Genomic DNA, 21,789 nt, shown 5'->3' on the forward strand with positions numbered 1-21,789 from the left:
CTATTTTTAATGACAAAGGAAAGATGCTGTTGAGAACTTAGGACAGCAAATTGTCCTATGATGTTAAAAGCAAAATTCTACTGATATCAAAAGTGATTGCCTACGAAAAGCCAGGCACTGGGGACAGAAGGGTACCAAGAACAGGCCTGGGATCCCACCCCCCCCCCACCACCGGCGGCCCAGTCATGATGCCATCCGTGTGGTGGGGGATGGGTATAGTACATGGTGTGGTTAGATGCCAAATGAAGGTTCCTTTTCTACACATTTGATCAATATATATATATTTTGATATATATCAAAAATCTATCAAAAAATATCTACATATTGGATTCGGTTGGTTGATCAAACCAACCGAAAACCCTTCCCAAGGCTTTATGGCAGCTGTCTACCAGAATCACTTCCCCCTCCCCCACAGGAGGCAACTGCATGCTTACCCTTGAAGATGTGGAATAAGTTGGCCGATAGTGATCTCCTGAGCCACCTTCTGGTAGAGATCATGGCTGTTGAGCACCATTGACTCCAAAATGGCCAAAGACCGCTGCAGGATTGAGATGTCCATGCCTGCCTTGTTGACAAAACTCGCTATCTGAAAAGCCAAGGAGGACACAACTGACCACCAGCAGTAAACAGAGCACAGAAGTACAGAAGGGAGTAAGTTGAGGAAATCGGGAGCTCACTTCAGAAACACCGGACACAGGATGAAAAGTATCAGGAATTACAGCAGAACTGTCAGAAACACATCAAGTCAGCAACAATTGCTTATATTACTACAAAGCACCCTCTGTATCTTATTTCTATAATTCAATAAGGAGCAGTTCAAAAAAGGAGATGACTTCAAGGAATTATTGTCTGGTTTTTCTGGGATTTTTCTGCCAGGTTTTAGCTTTCGGGGCAGATGATTTCAACACACACAGTGTTAAGGACTCCTGTGTCTCCTTTGAGGCGGTAATTTCAATATATACTAATAGCCATTCCCTCCCATTCCCAGGCTACTTCTTCACCCACACGATGCATGATTTTTATGTTCAGATTATGACCCTGTTACATTCTTAAGGGACTCCCACAAATCACACTTGTCAACACAACGCAACTGGCAACTCCTCAGTCACTGGCTACTCTCCTTGGTATTCCACAATGGAAACACTCTCTCCCCCCTGTTCTTCCAATTTCTTATGGTTAAAATAAACTCCTCTCATCTCAAATTTAGCAAATAGGAACACACTTAAATTAGCAGTGCTAAAAGTTAAAATAATAGCTTAAGCACTAAAATACATTCCCTAAGGAATTAATCATGGAGGCTTCAAACATAATAAATCACAAAGTAAGAGGGAAGGAAAATAAGGGTTAGAATAATGGATCGCAGTAACCCAAACACATGGGTACCATAAAGGTTTTATTTTAGAGGCCTCATTAAAAGTTATTACTGTCTGTTGACAACTCACACTAAAGGGCTGTTATTACATCAACATAATGACTGCTTTCTTAAAAGCTCAATAATTTGGTTCCGTGACAAATTGACATTTGCTCACGTCCCGTCTCCCCACCCCCTGTGACTCTGATTTCTTCCTTCCTGCTGTCCCATCGGGCCTCTTCTCCTCATCCGCGTCCCCACCCCCCATCTTGGGACAAGATAAAATGCAAAGGTGCCCATGGCAACTGCAGTTACCATCTCTACTAGTTTCTAGCTAACGACTCCCTAGCTGACACAGACCCCAACAGCCTCTCTGCCCCCAGATACACCTGGATCTCAGGGGTGGGAAATACAGGACAGAAAGGAATATAGTATAGTATAGCAATATGATTATATCCCAAAAAGCTACTATTTTATAACATAAAGAACAGGAAGAGTATGAGAATTTTAAGATTCTCAAAAGGCTGCTTGAGCTCCTTTCATGGCTAATAAACTTCTCCAATGTGTTTACTGTCCCCTGCAAGCCTTTGCCTTAATCCTCACGATCTGCTCCCCTCTGTCCAACCTACCAAGCTAAGGCCATCTTTTTCTGACAAAAATCCAATTACCCTCATCCTGAGCTCACGGTTTAACACTTTCTTTAGACCTCTGCTAAACAGAATGTTCAGCTCAACTAAGTTAGTTCCTCGACTTCCTCACCAACACCTCCTCCACCATTTTCCATGATCCCAGCACAGTTCTGGCACTTCTTAAAAAACTGAACTCACACAGAAGTTTGTTGACAATACTTCTGATGTTCTTGGCACTCAGGTTGTCTTCCATGCTCCTTTTCTTGCCCCCATTCAGCCAAAGTGAATGTACTTTCAAGGGTCCATAGACAATCTTCTACCTGTCAGTCAACTACCAAACTCCCTCCCCCACCCTGCAGTCTTCACACCCTCTTCTCACTCATCCAAATAATATGCATTGACTGGCTGCCACAAACAGGCTTACACTGTCCTGGGATCTGGAAGTAAGAGACATGAGCAAAACGCACAGGATGCTGAACTTCAAGGACCTGATAGTCTAGTAAAAACAGACAATCATATCAAAAAATGGGCAGAAGATATAAGCAAACACTTCTCCAATGAAGACATACAAATGGCTATCAGACACATGAAAAAATGTTCATCATCACTAGCCATAAGGGAGATTCAAATTAAAACTACATTGAGATATCACCTTACACCAGTTAGAATGGCCAAAATTAGCAAGATAGGAAACAACATGTGTTGGAGGGGATGTGGAGAAAGGGGAACCCTCTTCTTCTGTTGGTGGGAATGGAAGTTGGTGCAGCCTCTTTGGAGAACAGTGTGGAGATTCCTCAAGAAATTAAAAATAGAACTTCCCTATGACCCTGCAATTGCACTCCTGGGTATTTACCCCAAAGATACAGATATCGTGAAAAGAAGGGCCATCTGTACCCCAACGTTTATAGCAGCAATGTCCACGGTCGCCAAATTGTGGAAAGAACCAAGATGCCCTTCAACGGACGAATGGATAAGGAAGATGTGGTCCATATACACTATGGAGTATTATGCCTCCATCAGAAAGGACAAATACCCAACTTTCGTAGCAACATGGACGGGACTGGAAGAGATTATGCTGAGTGAAATAAGTCAAGCAGAGAGAGTCAACTATCATATGGTTTCACTTATTTGTGGAGCATAACAAACAGCATGGAGGACATGGGGAGAAAGAGAGGAGAAGGGAGTTGGGGGAAATTGGAAGAGGAGGTGAAAAACAATCTGAGGGGGGACTCTGAAATTGGAAGGGGGGACTCTAAAAAACAATCTGAGCGTTTTGAAGGGATGGGGGGTGGGATGTCGGGGTACCAGGTGGTGGGTATTATAGAGGGCATGGATTGCATGGAGCACTGGGTGTGGTACAAAAATAATGAATACTGTTATGCTGGAAATAAAAAATAAATAATAAAAAAACAGATAAAAAGGCATTTACTGTGAAGTACATTAATTGCTTATTCTTGGAATCCATAAGTATAATTCCATTCAGATATTCCAACAAAGCCTAAAATTAAATGGTGTGAAAACCAATCTCACTGTCTTTTTAATCCTCCTTTCTCAAAAATCACCTTTTTCCACATTTGCCATAATCATTAGTGACTCATAGTCCCAGTCCCTAGTGTTCTGTTCCTGTGAACATATTTGGGATGTCTTCCCCTTTGGTACGCATTCAGGTGTATAAGCACAACACTGGCCCAGGGTCCAACTCATTCCTGGATCCCTAAGATAGCATCTTCTCCCACCTTCTTCTTTGTTCAAGATTCCCCTCTAATACAATTTTACCCTCTACTTCCACAGATATCCTTTTGATACCATTTCCTTTCTCAAAATATATAACCAGAACTCTCAATGTTTTCTGATACAAAGTACACCTTCTGCTAACGGGTTTTAAAGTTCTCTACAAATTCTTGGCAGTCATGTTCTCAAGGCGTCTGCTCAATGTTGGTAAAATAGTTTGTGGCCTTTGCTTTATTTCGGGCATATTTGAATTCCACATACATGTTCCATTTCCATTTGCCATTTCTATATATTTCTCTCCTATACAACTAATCCCTTACCTTCATCAAAATATTCTTTAAAAATAATCTTTCCTATTAGCTCACCTCTTTTGTGATATAAAAGAACCCATCATTTCAACAATCCTAAAGCAGGTTACAGACGGAGCATCTTGTTGAACACAGCTGGGTACTGCCAGGCATGCAAATTATTAGAGACCTAAGTGCAATTCTGGGGCCAATACTAGCCACAGAATTTTTTTTAAGACTTATTTATTTATTTATTTGTCAGAATGAGAAAGCACAACCAGGGGGGTGTGGTGGGGGGAGTGGCAGCCCGAAGGAGAAGCAGGCTCCCCACTGAGCAAGGAGCCCCATGAGGGACTCGATCCCAGAACCCTAGGATCATAACCTGAGTGGAAGACAGATGCTTAACTGACTGAGCTGCCCAGACACCCCGTTAGTGGCATTTTTAAACTAACTTCTATCTCTTGTCTTTACGTGTCAGTTGTTGTAGCCAGATGCTTAAATGACCCAATACTGTCATCTAATGAATACTAATAACCAAGGCATCCGCGCTGACAGAGTGAACAGAACGACTGTGGACGGGCTTCTTATTAGTGCACGTACAATTTTCCAAAAAATCAAATGTTATTTTCTATATCTATTTTGAAAACCATGAATGTTAGTATAGTTACAGAGCATTAATGACTTTTGGGTTAAATTTCAATTTCTCTTGTCCCCCTCCATGTCACCCCCCCTCAAAAAAATGACTTTCTTTGTCTTTCTATTATTCCTGGCTCCATGACACACTTTTGGCTGATGCAGGTGACCCAGGCTAAAAGGAGCACAGCTGCATGAAAGTAAGTCTGTACCACAAGAAAGAAGAGGGAAGAAAAGCTAGCAATAATGATATATACTACCTCTGCATGTTTCCAGACATTTTAAAATGTTACCTAAATAAGCTAGAGGAGTATTTGCATGGCTTCTACGAAGCCCCAGGGGCATCACAGTGCATGAATCAAAGACACAAACTGTTAAAAGTACGTAAACACTTCTTAGAATAACTTAGAATGAAATCTTAAAATTCTTCCATGCTATCCAAAGTAGAAAGACTACAGAAAACATGCAGCTCCATTGCCATATTTTAAAATTATCCGGGCAGCGGCCCATAAATCTCACGAGTGTTGTTTTTGTTTTTAATTTTATTTATTTATTTGACAGTGAGAGATCACAAGTAGGCAGAGAAAGAGGGAAGCAGGATCCCTGCTGAGCAAAGAGACTGATGCGGGGCTCGATCCCAGGACCCCAAGATCACGACCTGAGCCGAAGGCAGAGGCTTAACTCACTGAGCCACCCAGGTGCCCCAATCTCTTAAGTTTTTAAGAGGTAAAAATTACTGGGTCTCTACATTGAACCGGCTGGTTATTTGTCCAAACACAGAGCACACTGTGGGGTAAACTAAGCCCTCCCACAGGACTAAGGTTGCAAAAGTATGTGTAGGAAATCCTCCTTCCAAGAAAAGGCCCTGGGGTTATACTTGGTTAGGGAAAACCAAATCGTAATACAGAAAGTTCCAGGCTTTTGGTGTTTGCTTTATTTTGTTTTGTTTTGTTTTTCTTTCTTTCTTTCTTTCTTTCTTTCTTCTTCTTTTTTTTTTTTTTTTGTTCTTTCTTCTCCATACCTTCCTACCCTCTCCTGAAGCAGTAAGTCTTTAAAACGCAACATCAGATCCTAACATCAAGGGATTCCATGTTTCAAAATGTTTATGAAACAATGTCATTTATTGTAGACAAAGTTCATACACTAGAACCTAGATGTGACAGAAGAAAACAGACAGTAAGGAAGAAGACAGGGGCTGGCAGGGAAAAAATATTTCTCCAAAGTGGTATGAATTTAGCATTAATAGGAAGCCAAGTCTGGACCACAGAGATAAGCATCTCTTGTCAGTGCATTTCCTAGTTGAGTTTTGTCGAGATAAAGCTCCATTTAAAAGACAGTTGCATGCATACAATTCGTGGGTTGTCTAACTGCTGAATTTGAATCAGCTAATGAATAATAAAAAAGTTAAGCTTACAAAAACTATCAATTACAAGGTCATTATCTGATGACTACTTTTCAGATTCACATAAGGGACTGAGATCTAAGTAGCAATGCAAAAGAAAGAGAATGACGAGAATGACCAAGAACGAGAACATGAGATTCACTAAATGTATTGCCTTTCAAGAAAATATTTAATTTTTTATTTAAACCACCAAGACTGCTAGTCTTTGCTTCCTTGAATATTTTTTTAATTTAATTTCAGTGAGTGAAAACCATTTTCTTAAGTAGTTAGATATTAAATTATTGTCATTCTTAATCCCTTCTCACATCATTTAACAAAAGACAGTTTTGTCATTTCTTTCCGCTCATGACTGAAATTTGACTTGAAATACATTTAAATACAATGTCACTATAGTCCTTCTCTTCTTGAAGTGTTAGGGTTTAAAAAAAACACTTCCAAAACAAATTTCATTCACTCATTTCACAGAAATATATTAATGTCTTACTCTGTGCCAGGCCCCAAGGATAAAGTCATGCGGAAAGCTGTGGTTCCAGCCTCCTAGGACTCATGGTCTAGTGGGAGCCAGTAAAAAGAACAAAGAATCCACAGAATGTGGTAAGTGTTAGCACAGGGGCATACAAGATCCAAGGAGAATGGAGAGCAGAAGAAATCACTTAACTCCATACCAGTGAGGTCGGGGAGGGCTGAACAGAGGCGATGCTGGTTCAACAAGTCTGCAGGAGTTACTTTTTCCACCACTTGAAAGCACAGGTGCATGACATGGGGGGAGGAGCCCTTAACCATGGGATCGATGACGCTCCACTCCATATGCCATCACTTAACCTCCCTAAGCCACTGACTAAATCCTTGCCTCCTGGCCCGGAGTAGCAAGACAGCCTGTTCTGTTCTGGAAAGGACTTCCGTGAGATCAAAAGATATTGTGGATGGAGGGGCGCGTGGGTGGCTCAGTCCATGAAGCCTCTGCCTTCAGCTCAGGTCATGATTCCAGCGTCCTGGGATCGAGTCCCACATCGGGCTCCCTGCTCAGCAGAGAGCCTGCTTCTCCCTCTTCCACTCCCCCCCTGCTGTGCTCTCTCGTCTCTTTCTATGTCAAATAAATAAATAAAATCTTTTAAAGAGAGAGCTACACTACAGATGAAAGCACAACATAACATTAAGGAATTCTCATTCAAGACAGCATTGTTTTCAGAGCAAAAGAGGCTCTAACAATAGACTAGCGAGGCAATTTGGATGTAGGAAAGAAAGGCCTGCCGTAAATCCAGAATGAGTTAAAATTTTTGTTAAGTATAAAAAAATCCACAAAGCCCAGTATCCTCAGATTTGAACTTACTTCTCTTGATCTTTTTGCCTACAAGTACAGACCTCCGCAATTTGTTATTTGCATTTATAACGCACGGCTTTCATTTCCTTGGCTTTCTCATCCAGAGTTGTTTCTTTTCTCTTCAGCAATTTGTACCACTGACTAATACAGGCAAAAAGAGGCCTACTTTTCTAGTGTTTCCCATTAATCATCTCCTTTGGCTTGATGCCCTTACAGAAGGAAAGAGAATGCAGAGGTCTATTAAGAAGGCCCTGGGTTCCCATCAGCTGTTGTCTGAAATGCACACACAAGACATGCAAGCATCTGATCTTTGGAGCTTCCATTCCCAACACCTCACTTAGCTGACTAGGGCTCTCCTGTACCATTCAGTTCAAGGCAGTATGTCTTTCAAGAGCTGGATTAATTTCAAAAGAAATTAAAAAACGTAACTTCATGACAAGGGGATCCAGGAGATAACCACCTCAACCACATAATCAAGGTCAACGTCACCATTACTAATACCTGTTGACATCATGTACCCCACTACAATGTGCTGACAAGGACACAATTATCACTTCTCTGCTATTCTTGCCAAAATGCACCACCTTAATTTAACCATCGGATATCAAACAAATCCAAATTGAAGGACATTCTACAAAATAAGTGACTGGTACTCTTCAAACCTATCGAAGTCATAAAAGACCAGGAATAATGGAAGAACTGTCAGATTGGAAGACACTAAGGAGGCATGACAACTAAACCCAATGTGGGATCCTGGATCAGGTCCTTAACCAGACAAAGAACATTATGAGAAAAATTGGCAAAGCCAAAATAAAAATGGTAATGGTATCGCACCACTGTTCACTGTACCATCATTATGCAAAATGTTAACCTAGGGGAAGCTGGATAAAGGGCATATGGAAACATTCTGTATTATTTTGTACAACTTTTCTATAAGTCTACATGATTTCAACATAAAAGGTTTAAAAATTTCAAGTGGCTCTTCTGGATTTCGCTTTGACTTTCCAGCTTTTTCACAGATTCTCTGGAAGTCTTTATTTTAAAAACTCTTCCAAGAAATCTATCCTTATAAAATAAATTAATGAATTCCAAACACCTCTTTACTGCCAATACAACGATAGGAAGAAAAATGCCAATACTCTTATAAATCATTTCACAATTACAGAGAGAAGAAAAATAAGTTATTAAATAATAATGATCCATGATCCAACATCATATTTAGGAGTTATCAAGGTAGAACTACTTACTTGTTGTTCAAAGACTGTAAACAGAATTAAAAGTTTGCAAATGCGTCTTAACACAACGCAACTGCAGGGATGGTGGGAGATGTTCCCACACCAAGTCCACTTTTCCAGCCCTTTATTAGCTCCCTCCTAAAGAAGGAGGCTCCGATTCCAGAGACTTTATTGCACTGTGATTACAAGTAAGTGAGCTCAACCTAAGAAGATGAAACTAAGCACACCCCCTTCTCTTACATCCCTGCTTTAAACTCATGGATGTAAGAGATCAATATACTCTGCCTCTTTCCTGATCCCTGAATACCTCATTGAGGGCAGAAGGTTTAAGAAGAACAGAAGGAACTCTGCTTAGGTCTTGAAAACAACCAAGTCCTGGACAGGGAATCCACAGGGACTGCGTCTGAGGGTGTTAACAATATGACACCTTGATTTCCCTTGACTGTGGGTTCTCACATCCCAGCCCTTACGATCCTGGTGGGGGGACGATGTCATCTCCACATAGGAGTTAGGTGCCCAGACCCCCATATTCATTATACTCTCAACACCACACCTACCTTTAACACAAAGAAACCAAAGGACACAATGACACAATATTCTCCAAAGCACAGCAGCATGAAAGTAATTGAAGCCTTAGAAAAGCACAGTCTGCATTACCTTCTTAATAAATGCCACTGAAAACGTATCCCAGGACACTATTCCATGGTCCATCAGCTCAACAAAGGCCGTCAGGGTGAAGGACAGCATGTCTCCAAAGCTGGAAAACACAAAGAGGATTAATGGAGACGGGCCAAGAGCTGAGCCCAAGGACAGGCACAGAAGTGAGAAAGCTTTAGAAAAGTGAATACAACAGAATTGTGAAATATCACTGAGATAAACAGCTGCGCTATAGGAAACTTCATCAAAAATGTGAGTCAAGGGGCATCTGTGTGGCTTAGTGGGTTAAGACTCTGCCTTCGGCTCAGGTCATGATCTCAGGGTCCTGGGATTGAGCCCTGCATGGGGCTCTCTGCTCAGCAGAGAGTCTGCTTCCCTCTCCCTCTCTGCCTGCCTCTCTGCCTACTTGTGGTCTCTCTCTGTCAAATAAATAAATAAAATCTTTTTTTTAAAAAGTGATTTAAAGGGAAGGAGGCTGGTGGACTTTACAAAGAAAGCCAGGGCCTCAGTGGCACAGAACTGAACTCCTACTGACTCTCACTCTGATAAGCTATGTCTCACTGGGCTATTCCCTAATATGTCTGAGCCTCTGTCTTCCCAGTTGAAAAACTGAAGAGTGACACCTGTTTAACACAGGACTATTTGTACTGTACTTAATAACATGTGTAGCATGTAAGTATTCAGTGAAAGATCGCTTAAAGCTTCTCAGCCAAGAGAGGGCAATGTGCTTCTTTTATTATTCACGGGTAGCTAATAATCAGAAATAATTCTAGTCAGAGTATTAGCACCTTGCAGAGGATTTGAGCAGTCTATATATACACGTGCATGTGTGTGTGTTTGGAGGAGTGCTTACACACACACAAACACACAGATACAAATATATATGCAAGTAAACATATTCATTTCTATATTACACTGGCCAGCATTTTATCTTTATTTTAAATATTTTATTTATTTATCTAACAGAGAGTGAGATCACAAGTAGGGGAAGCAGCAGGCAGAGGGAGAGGGAGAAGCAGGCTCTCCACTGAGCAGGAAGCCTGATGCAGGGACTCAATTCCAGGACCCTAGGATCATGGCCTGACCCAAAAGCAGCCACCTAACTGACTGAGCTACCCAGGCATACTACATTTTATCTTTATAGACTATCTGTGAAAATAATCATTATTTGCTGGCCATAGACTTGCTGTGATTTGGAGGGCTGTCTGGAGGGTCTAATGTGTGGGTTAGAAATCAAAACAGAGATCAGACACACTCAGGCAAAAGCACTATCCTTTTAAAACAGCTCCACTCCTGTCCCTGATCAGACAATACCCTGGTTTCTAATGTTCTCAAAACAACACTTAACAGACACTCAGAATCTTTTATAGAAACTCACCTCTACTGTAACCCATCGTCATCAGTGTTAAGTCTCAAGGTGAGTACTCTCTCCAAGTACCCTGAATGAGACCCCCCAGGATGTCTGCAATGTACGCAACCTGCAACCTCGCAGATTCACGCGCTTGATTTAAAACAATAAATAAATGAAGCAGGTTGCTCAGATTTTGAATCTCTAAGACTCCGTCATGCCACAACTGCTATACTACAAAGGCTCATGGAATGTTTAGACTGTTTTGTGCTATTTAGACTATTTTGTGCTATTATCTATTTTGTGCTAACAGAACAGAAAACAGACTCCCATTTCTTTGAAAACAGCTTCGTCAGTCTCCTGAGAGGGGCTCATGACCTCGGGCATGACCTTGGGAATTCTGCCTCACTTCAGAGGCTGCGAGGCTGTCAGGAGAAGACCGTGATCCGAAGCTACCAGAGATCAGAGAGGAGGGGATGGAACGGATAGACACCATTACGTGGAGTCAGACAGCAGTCTCCTCTCCAGCGCTCGACGGGCAAATTACAGACTCAGCCTGTGCCTCAGTTTCCTTACTGACAGTGGTGGTGGTGATACTTGACTCAGAGATGTCTGGGGGAACAGAACAAGCCACGAGGCTTCAAGCCCTTCCCGCAGTGTGTAGCATAGTAGCAACACGCGTTAGTTGTGATCCATTACACAAAAGTCATCTTGTAGGAAGGTAAACAAAGTCCAAGATCTTCAAATGTTTGCCTTCGTTGTGTCAAGGATTCTCTGTCCTTGGAGCCAGGGGGCTGTGAGTGGGGGAGGGTGTTGTGTGGGTGGGAGAGGAAAGCAAGGAAAGCCAAACCATTCAGGCAAGAACTACTTTTTTTTAAAGGCTTCTCTGAGTCCCAGACGGGCAATACCAATCTCACAGGTGATCCCCAGGTGGCACGCCCCCCAAAATAAATTCCAAACCAAAAAGCCCAAACGTACTTGAAGCAGAATATATAACCAGTAGAAAGACGAAAAAGGGGTTAAAAAGAGTAGCAAGAGAGGTTAAAAAAAAAATCCAGAAATGACTCTACGATGAATCACAAGAAAATCCAGATGTCAGCTTAGGGGGAAAAATAAAACAAAAAAAGAAGGAAACTGCCTCAGGAAAATAAGAGAGTCAGGTATAAAAGCAATTAGTAAGACTTATTAATAAAGTGTGTTGGCATTAGTATTGCTGTGAAAACGTTATTACATGATAATGTACAGTACTCACAGTAAACAGTATTAGCTAATGCATTGCTTTATTATAACATTAGTCATCACCATTATCAGCGAATTTATTTTCTTTTTTGCTTAAAAAGGGGGAAAACAAGCATATGGTAACTAATCATTACTATTTGCTTACACCTGGCAAGCTCAAAGATCTCAACTCTACAAGACTCCCATGTAAATGACATTGGAGAATGGCACCCGCGGCCTCTGGACAGTGGAAACACGGCCTCGTCTCGTCACTCACAGCACCAGCACTGAGACAGTGACAAAGGAAAGCACACGCTACTGCAACCAAACCCTTCTTTACACCCCCTGGAGCTAGCTGAGAGTGAGAACAGAGAAGGTGTTCGTTTTCCTTAGCTGCTTTAGAAACAAAATATAAGTAATATTTATGCTCTCTAATTATCCGAAGGTAAAATGACCCTGGTCCCCACTGGAAGGACCCATAATCTGAGCGACCTTAGTAACCTCTAGGGATTGTCCTGCTTCCTCAAGTGCTCTGGAACTCTGCCCGCGGACTCCTCAGACAGGCTGCAAGGACTTGGGAAGAAAGATGGAGAGAAAGAGAAAAGGTATCACTTGGTTTCCAGATCTGCAAAGCTTTGCTTTTGGGCCCAGGATTTCAATCTCCAGGGTTGTGAAGGAGGTGGAGTGCTATTTCTGCAACTGTCGATAGGCCTTTCTGTGCTCTGCTGTCTTCCATAAGTGTGACTGATTGGTAAGTGGGAGAAGCTCCTTCCACATCACACACTAAGATGCCCAGAGTAGGGATAGCTCCCAAGGTCCATCTAATAACATTGTATATAAGTGTTGTATGATTTGTATTCATATTTTATAGAAATATTATGTAATAATATCTTATTTATACACATACTTAAAAATATACTGTATATGTTATCAGACCATACAATTCCATTTTATATTATTTATCATATAAAGATATTATTAAATATATGGGTTATATTATTTATTACATTATAAAATATACACATACATATATAATACTCTTACATATAGAGAGAGTGCATATATAACATATATATAATTCTCTGTGACTGGTTGCTCGATGGCATACTAGGTTTCCACAGGAGAGAATTTTTTTTTTTTTAATTCACACTCAAATCCTCAATTGAAAAGAGAAATGGCCATGCTAAAATTTTATTACATTCCAAATCAATCATCTAATTTCAAATGATGCAGCTATAAAAGCCCTTATTGAACCCCGACATAGATGTTGACTCTCACCCCTAGAGGAGAGACTGAGGCTCCAAAGGCAAAGGCAGGAGAAAGGCTCTCTTTTGAAGTCAATGCCACGTGCACAAGATCAAGGCTAAAAGGGTTATGAGTAAAACCCAACCACATGGCACATGCAGGAGCACTTTTATTTGTTTGCTTTATTTGTTTTTTTATAAAGTGCTAAGCTAAAGATTTTGCAGTACCGACTGCCACAAATTAAGCCTACTGCAAACTTACATTCTGGTGAGAGACATGTCACAGCCAACACACCATGTGTGTTGGAACGATTCAAATAAATGTTTCTCATCAACTCAGTAGAGACCATCTTCATTCCAACTAAATACAGCCAATCTTGAAGCATTTCAAATTTAAGCAGCTAAATTTATAAAAGAATAGTGCCTCCAAATGTTTTGACTGGGTGCCATTCCAGGCAGAGGTAGAGAGAAGCTGGAAGTAAAGGCCACTTTTAAAGTCATCAGTAAGTCACACTCACTATATCCTTAACTCCCAAAGTTAATAAATAGAGTTCTGATTTTGAATTTTTTGAATTATAGTTCTCCCTTTGAATTTTTCCAAATGCTTTCTCTTGTATGTGGTAAAAATTATATACATAAAAGGTAAAAAATTGCTAAATCACCCTTGCCTTCATTTTCATAGCCTGACTCGTATGCAAACGTTCTTTTGGCTCCTTTTTTAAAAATCTAACTGAAAATCAGTTCTGGACTCTATTCTGTTCCTTTGATCTGTCTACCCCCTTGTAGCAAACTGTAGTGTATTAGTAACTTTATAGGAAGTCTTAAAGTCAGTTAATGAAATCCTCCAACTTGGTTCATCTTTGTTGCTTTTTCCAAGGCTGTTTTGCCTATTCTAGGTCCTACACATTTCAAGTTTTAGGATTGGTTTGCAATTTCCTTTTAGAAAATGATATTGTGCTGGGGGCACCTGCATGGCTCAGTCAGTTAAGTGTCCAACTCTTGGTTTTGGCTCAGGTCATGATCTCAGGGTTGTGGGATCGAGTCCAGGGTCCGGCTCCATGCTCAACAGAGCATCTGCTGGGGATTCTCTCTCTCCTTCTGCCCTTCTCCTCCCCACCCACCCCCCAGCTCACACTCAATCTAAATAAATAAATAAATTCCTTAAATTTCAAAAGTTTGACTATAATATTTCCAGATAACAGTTTCCTACTTACCCCACTTAGGATCACTGAGCTTCTTAGCTCTATAAATTTATGTTTTCCAACAAATTTTGGAAACTGTCATTATTTCCTCAAATATTTTTCTGCTTCACTCTCTTCTCTCTTTCTGAGACCCCCATTAAATGTGGTTTAAATCAATTGTTACAATCTCACAGATCAATTACTCTCTATTCATTTTATCTATTCTTTGGACTGAACAATTTGTACTGACACGTCTTCGAGGTTACTATCTCTTCTGCCATCTTCAACTCCCATACAATGAATTTGTCATTTTAAGTATTACACTTTCCAGTTTTATAATCTCCAATTGGTTATTTTTTTATGGTTTCCATTTCTCTGCCAAGACTTCTCATCTGTGCACACATCACAGAAATACTTTCTTCTTTTAATATAGTTACAAACGTTGCTTTAGAATCTTCATTTGCTAATTCCAACACCTGGGTCATCTCAGGCTCAGATTCTGGTACTTGCTTTATTTTGTTTTTTTTAATATTTTATTTATTTATTTGACAGACAGAGATCACAAGTAGGCAGAGAGGCAGTCAGAGAGAGAGAGGGGAAAGCAGTCTCCCTGCTGAGCAGAGAGCCCAATGCGGGGCTCGATCCCAGGACCCTGGGATCATGAGCTGAGCCGAAGGCAGAGGTTTTAACCTACTAAGCCACCCAGGTGCCCCTATTTTGTTTTTCTTAAGAATGAGTCATCTTTTCTTCTTCTTCACATATCTAGTTTTTTTTTATTATTATTATATTCTGAACATTGGGAAAAAAGACCACCAAGTCTCAAAATTTTAATTTTATTCTTCTGAAGAATGTTTTGTTAGAGCAGGAACAAACCTAGCTAGAATCAAACTCCCAAATTCTGTAGTGAGTGGCAGTTTAAAACTCTTCTCAATTCTTTTCATTTCCAGTTGCTGTTTTTACCAGGCCCCCCAGGTTTATCACACACATCTACACTCACACACATGTACATTCACACTGCTGACTTGGGCCAATTTTACAGGTGGATGTATGTAGACACAGGGTCTCATATCCTCTGAACTTCCCTCCTTTCATGGATTTCGCCTCATGAGGTAGCTGTTCCATCAGCCCCAAACTATACCTTCTTAGTGTCCTACCAAGCAAGACTCAGGCTTTCAGCCACTTCATGCATTATAACTGCAGGAGCGGGGATCTTCAGGGAAAAGCTACAAACACATAAATCTCATCTGAGACTCATTTGTTCTTCCAAGGGCTGACCTCCTTCTTTCTGTCTACTTTGGGTTGCTATCCAGTTCCTTCAAGCAGTTATTTTTAGGTGTTTTTGTTTACACTACTTTGTCCAGATTCTGTAATTGCTATCCGTAATAGTCTAATTAAGATATTCTGCCATTACCAGAATGAAGGCCCTCAACACTGATTTATTCTATGCTTAATAAATGAAAATCGTGGTTCACAGGTAGTCATACTTCCAGCATCCCTACATACCAAAAGATTAAAATTATTGGCAGATAAATTTTAAAAAATTACTCTGGCTTCAGAGCCCCCAAATTCCTCAACACTAGTAAGTTGTATGAGGTTGCTAGAGAAAATCTCAGTTTGAGTCCCATCTCCACCCCGATTTTAACTTCTGCGTCAGTGAAATAATTCTCATTATACTGATCTTGTGCGGTGGATAGAAGTGTGGATTAAAAGTAATGAGTGTAAACATTGAGACAGTGCCCAGAACAAACGCTCATAAAAGAGGGCTTCTATTGCCATTACCATTAAGTGTGCCTACTATATTAAATACATATATCAAAAGAATATTTAAAAATTTTTACCCTAAAAATTCAGTAGTGCTTTCCACTTTATTAGGATTTAGTAACTAAGGAGTATATACTTTCTTTTCTATGTGGAAGGGTAGGGGAAGGTGAATGACTTAGACCAGTTTTATGTACTTGAAGGTGATTGGAATTTTCTCTGAGGACTGAAAAAATAAGACACACATTTTCAGATGTTGCTCAGTTTTGCTTCTCAAATTGAAACTATCTGCTTAACAACTTGGCAAAATGGAAATTTGTTCTGCCCACTGGAGAGAGTTTGTTAGACCCTGTTTGGACTCACCTTGTTCAGTGGACAAGAAAGGCACTGAGGAGGAAAAGCGCTAAGAAAGAAGTTCTGAGATCTCCAGACACAATTATCATGCAATTCACTTGATAGGGGACTGAACACTTTCTGAGACTCCGAGTAAATAATTTTCATACCATACTTCAATCCTGAACTTTTTTTTTTAATGTGGATCTTTTTCATACTGAGCCACTGAAGAAAATCAAAGACTCTTAACTTTGAACATCAGATAGGCACAAAAAAGGAAGTTTTTGTTTAAAGTAATACATAAAATTATGCCTAGCCTTGCTCCCAGAAAAGGATAGCAATTCTGTTTTAATCATTGTGTGGCGACAAACATAAAAAATCCTCTGACGATCAACCAAAAGAAAGGGGGGGGGGGGGATAAGATTTTGAAGAACCTGTTAGTAAGAATATCAAACAAGCAAAAAAAAAAAAAAAAAAAAAAAATCACTTACTCAAAATATCTAGATACATAGTTATAAGGTCAGTCAGAGGACAGGATTTAATTATGCAGAGAAGAAGTGTTACATCGTCTATATTAATTGATCATAAATTCTTACCAAGGCTTCATGATCTTCTGCAATTTCTGGTATCGTCTGCAAAATTTGAAAAAAAAAAAAACATATGAGGAGCATGTTTGAAAGCAATAATTTTTACACAGAGAACATATCTTGAAGAAAGGTCAGGATTACATATAGGGGAGATGTAACTGCCATGATGTAAATGACTTTATTCATTTCAAAACATTATTCGAAGTAATAAACTGGTGTTCCCCCGATGATAAGAAACAATCGAAGATAGGAATTAAACTACTGTAACCAACCCGCTGCATTAATTTAAGAGTAAAGACAACCAGAACACTCCATTTAGATCAGAGTGAGTATGTGTTCAGAGGGGAGAAAATCCCTAGATATAAGACCAGGCATATTTTCAATGGGGAAAAAAAAAAAAAGTGGAGCCAAAAAGTACCAGACCAATTCTTAAGTATAAGCTCAACACTGAATAAATAATTGATTATCTTTCTTTGGGAAAATGCCCACTAATTCCACTTGACTTTTCTTGAGAAAAGACTGCCTCTTTGCAGGGAAGGTATCACAAGATACGGCACTAATCTTGGACAACAGATGGAGCTCTGTGATAGTACCCTGCAAAAAATGCAAGAAAGGACCACTATGCTTCTTAAAAACTGAGGTCAAGAAGATGAGGAAACAAGTGATGTTCATCCTATCAAATCACTTCCCATCCCTCCAGTCTGCCATATTTCTCTGGTCTTAAGTATGTTTTTCCCTCTGTTTTGAATACCCTTCCCATCTAACCAGCTTGTCCAACTAGCTAAGTTCTATTCCAAACTCCCCAGCTTCCAGGCTCCTCTGGGAACCCTTCATGACCTCTGATTCTCCTTCCTTGACCAGACTGAGGGCGGCACTCATACCCCCACGTGCTAAGAGAAACATCAGCTGTAGTATGACTTAGGCAGGACATCTCACTCTTCTTCCAGCTCCCTAAAGGCAGAGGCCTTCACCGTGACTGAGTACTATGTCAGGTCTGTGCAGAGTAGATAATAAGCAGCTGATGAATGATTTGGCTCTTCAGATGAAGTGAAGTTTCATTTTCATCCACATAAAATGTAACCACTTCAGAAACCTAACTGACCACAGGAGATCAGATCTTGTGTTTGGTAAATCAGGGGCAGGGGAGAAGGTATAAAAAATGCATATAGTCATCTTCTTCCTCCTCCCATCCCCTACCTTGACCTGTCTTTGAAAAAAAAAACAAAAAACTTAACAGCTTCCTTCCTTCCCCCACTCAAAAAGCCGCTGGGCAGGGTAGAAGTAGTAGGTGACCAGCCCACCACAGGGAGGCACACTTGAGCAGAGGGTGGGCCACCTCCCAAGGGCTGAGCACTACCGTCCACTAAAAGGAACTGGGTTCCTTGTAGAAATGACTCCTGCCAGGACTGAAGTAAGGAAAGTTCTAGATAAGCCTGGAACAGCTCCCTGAGCCAGAAAGGAACGAAGTGCCCAGAGAATAATGGGAGACAGGTCAGAAGGGCACAGAACACTGCTTGAAGCTTCCATAGTTAAATCTGGGACAGACTGTGCACCAAAATAAATAATAACAGTGGCAGATCACAGCTTACTGAATTAAACAGGACCAAATGAGTCCACTGTTTCAAAGAGTGGCGTGCTGATACTGTTGCAGAGCCAAATCTCTGCGGGAAAACATTCAAATCTGATTTGTACTCTTTTCTATCCTCCCTCCCAAAACCATTCCAAAATTATTTATTAATTACAAGGTGAGGTAAACGTGTTACAGGAGAGACTCCAGGAAAGTGCTCTCTTAAGCAGTCGAAGTGAACACCAGTGATAAGACATCGAGTCCATCCACAGGCTGTAATGGAGAAACCACAAGCATTGGTGATATTCCAGCCAAAGATGTACAATATGGGTTTACAACAACAAACCAACACAGGATAAACCTGCAGATAAAGACACCTGTGTTCCAACGGGAAGCTGTGCGTTCTCTTCCCAGGTCTCAGACGCCAGCCCAGTTGTCTCTAAGTGTAGGCAGCTGGTGACTATGTACATGTAGTCCCGTCTCGCAGTGATTTTATGGACTTCCTCCTTGTAGGTGAAAATGCAGTTTGCCTCTACTTACAATTGATTTCAACATCCCTTTGCTTCACATGAATTGGTGCCCTTTTGACTTCTACTTTGAAACCATTGAAACATCTGCCCTGTTCCCTCACCTCACGGGAGTAAAACTGTTTGAACACGTGTCCAGTTTTATATCTGTGTGAGAGCCAGGCTTTTATTGTTTCCTAAAAATCACCTGTAATGAATTCCCTTTTAACAAACCCAAACTGGAGGATATTCTAAAAGCGGCTGACCTATCATCTTAAATCTTGCCAAAATCAGGAGAGAAAAGGAAACCCTTAAGGAATCATTTCGTACGGAACGCAATCAGGAAAAGACGGAACACCTGGTGCAAAGGTGCAATCTGGACACAACAGAGACAAGTGTGAGACTTGATCTTGCCACTCTTCCAGTAGGTAGGGAACTGTTCAGTTAATTAAACAAGGAGGCCATTAACTGGGGTGGCCCTGAGGCTGGAGGCCTATGTAAGCAAACCAAAATCTAAGCCTGTAAATGCTATAAGGTTGAAAAACAAAACAAAAGAAAACAAAACAAAAAACAAAAAACGCTATCTATGGGTAACCAATCACAAACACCCAGCCAGACTCTAAGTTGCAGCCAGTCAAATAATTGCTTTGTTTTGCTTCCTCCTCTTCTGTATAAAAGTCTTTCCCCTGGGGGCACCTGGGTGGCTCAGTCATTAAGCATCTGCCTTTGGCTCAGGTCATAATCCCAGGGCGCTGGGATAGAGCCCTGCATCAGGTTCCCTGCTCAGCAGGCAGCCTGCTTCTCCCTCTCCCACTCCCCCTGCTTGTGTTCTCTGTCTGTCTGTCTCTCAATATACTCATTTTTAAAAGAAATATGGCCAGGAACAAATGAGTCTAGAAAGGCTGATATTTCAGGGTAGCCAGAAGCCTCTACCTGAGCCAAGGTACAGCATTCTGTTCCCTGGCAGAAGACAATCTCCTTTCTAAACAGGCTGTGAGACCTTCTCTCATTTCCATTTTTGCTTCCAGGGTGATGCTGAATAGCTAGCTTGAGCAAGCTCACCCTGAATGTCCCTGTTAATCACTATCTTGAGAACATACCGATCCCACCTCCCTCTATCTTCCCATCAAGCAGAATGTGTAGAAGAATGTGTTGTCCAGCCTTCAGGGTCAGGGGCTCCTGGAGATGCCCAGCCCAGAGCATCTCCTTTGCACTGAAGGGTGTCCAGATGGCAGGCCTTGATCTCCTTGGAACGCTGGCCATGCGAGAAGGGAGAGGCCAAAGATAGCTGGCCAGGCTAAGCTGCTGTGCTGTCAAAGCTGGCTGCACGGAGATCCCAGCAGCGGACGCTTTCTTCACTGCTTCGGTCCTCCTTGTTTACAAGTTTCCCCAATCAGCCTGTCTTGACTACTGTCTCTCGGTCTCTTCTGTGGCCTCACTGGACTATCATGCACCCTCGACGTGGAGTCTGCTGGGGTATGGCTGCACAGATAGACAAAGACCCAGGGACAAAGCAAAGAGCGCCGGGAAGGGGGAAGATCCAGTGTAAGGAATTTTCTGCTGCACAACCGCTGACAAAGCCCAAGAGGATTGATCTCTTCCGGGTTCATGATGCAAATTTCTGGCCGGGCCCCAGACAGGCTGTTCCAGTTGGAACTCCCTGCAATCTGCGGAGTGCAGAATCCAAAAAATTGGGCAGATGATCTGGGGAGACCCAGCGGTCTTCACAGCTGGGGCCCCAAGACCACACGGAGCAGCTTCTTTCTGTCCAGAGAGCTGCTGGCTCCTCCCTGTGGCCTTGGTCCAAGGTGAAGTGCAGGACACGCACCGTGTGACCTGTACTTAGCTGCTCGACAGCGAGTCGCTCCTCAGCTTGGCCTGGCTCGGGCCTTCCAGAACAGCCAAGGTTTACGAGAGACACCAAATTCTTAGAATTAAGAGCATGAAGTTAGAGCTGAGAATCCATGCCCGCAGAGGTTAACAAAGGTACTTTCAAAAAAACAAACAAAGTCATCTTTTGTGTGAAGATGAAGTTCAAAAAAGGTCACACATAGTCCAAAACTGTCATATCCATCTTTGTATTTTCCCCCACACACCTTCTCCGGTGTGCCTCACCCCACGTCAGAAACACTCAGCACTCAAGTAATACACACTTAACTAAATGAATAAAATCCACAAATCCATTGTCAACTGTGGGTGCTAGGCAACATCAATGCCAAGACATCATTCAGGTGCTTAATTCAAGTCATACACCAATTTTCACATCTCCTAAGGAATGGCTGTAGCTCTGATTCGCGCCTGGAAAAAACGAGTCGCATAATGAAAGTTTCACATGAAACTGTGTGTTCATGAATGCTGACAACAATTTTTATAAACACAAACACACAGAGCTATACATATGCACCATCAAAGGTCCTCAACTATGTACATATGTAGGACAGAATGGGGAGGGGACTAATAATTTATACAATTAACATTGTTCTTTAAGACAATAACTTGAGAGCTTTTGACATCTCTCTCAAACTCTGGAACTCTCTCCACTATTTCTAATACTGCCAAATTTTGGAGAAATGACTTCAACCAAAAAAAAAAAAAAAAAAAAAAGCACTTGTAAATTCCCCAGATTAGTGAGAACCCCTCACTATCTCACTGCTATTTTTCTTAGGAAAGCTAGAATCCCTGAGGGACCACCAGCCCAGTACTGGCCAGGGTGTTAGAAATGGATAGATTCCCCCACAAGTAATAAAGTATAAATAAGGATATTTCAACGAGCTGCAGGGCTGTTCTTATTTGTAAAACAG

The 21,789-nt window shown here is 41.3% G+C and overlaps 1 protein-coding gene across 14 annotated transcripts in view; it reads right to left on the reverse strand.

The window, feature by feature from the left end:
- ELMO1 (engulfment and cell motility 1) overlaps window positions 1-21,789 on the reverse strand; it is a 526,731-nt gene that overhangs the window by 334,796 nt on the left and 170,146 nt on the right. For all 14 annotated transcript variants that reach the window (XM_059171566.1, XM_059171573.1, XM_059171568.1 and 11 more), the window contains 3 exons: window positions 16,925-16,960; window positions 9,247-9,346; window positions 435-586 (listed from right to left, as the gene is read on the reverse strand). In XM_059171566.1, coding sequence (XP_059027549.1) covers window positions 435-586; window positions 9,247-9,346; window positions 16,925-16,960 — 288 coding nt within the window. The remainder of the gene's footprint in view (window positions 1-434; window positions 587-9,246; window positions 9,347-16,924; window positions 16,961-21,789) is intronic.

Source organism: Mustela lutreola, chromosome 4, assembly GCF_030435805.1.
Source record: "Mustela lutreola isolate mMusLut2 chromosome 4, mMusLut2.pri, whole genome shotgun sequence".
NCBI lineage: Eukaryota > Metazoa > Chordata > Mammalia > Carnivora > Mustelidae > Mustela > Mustela lutreola.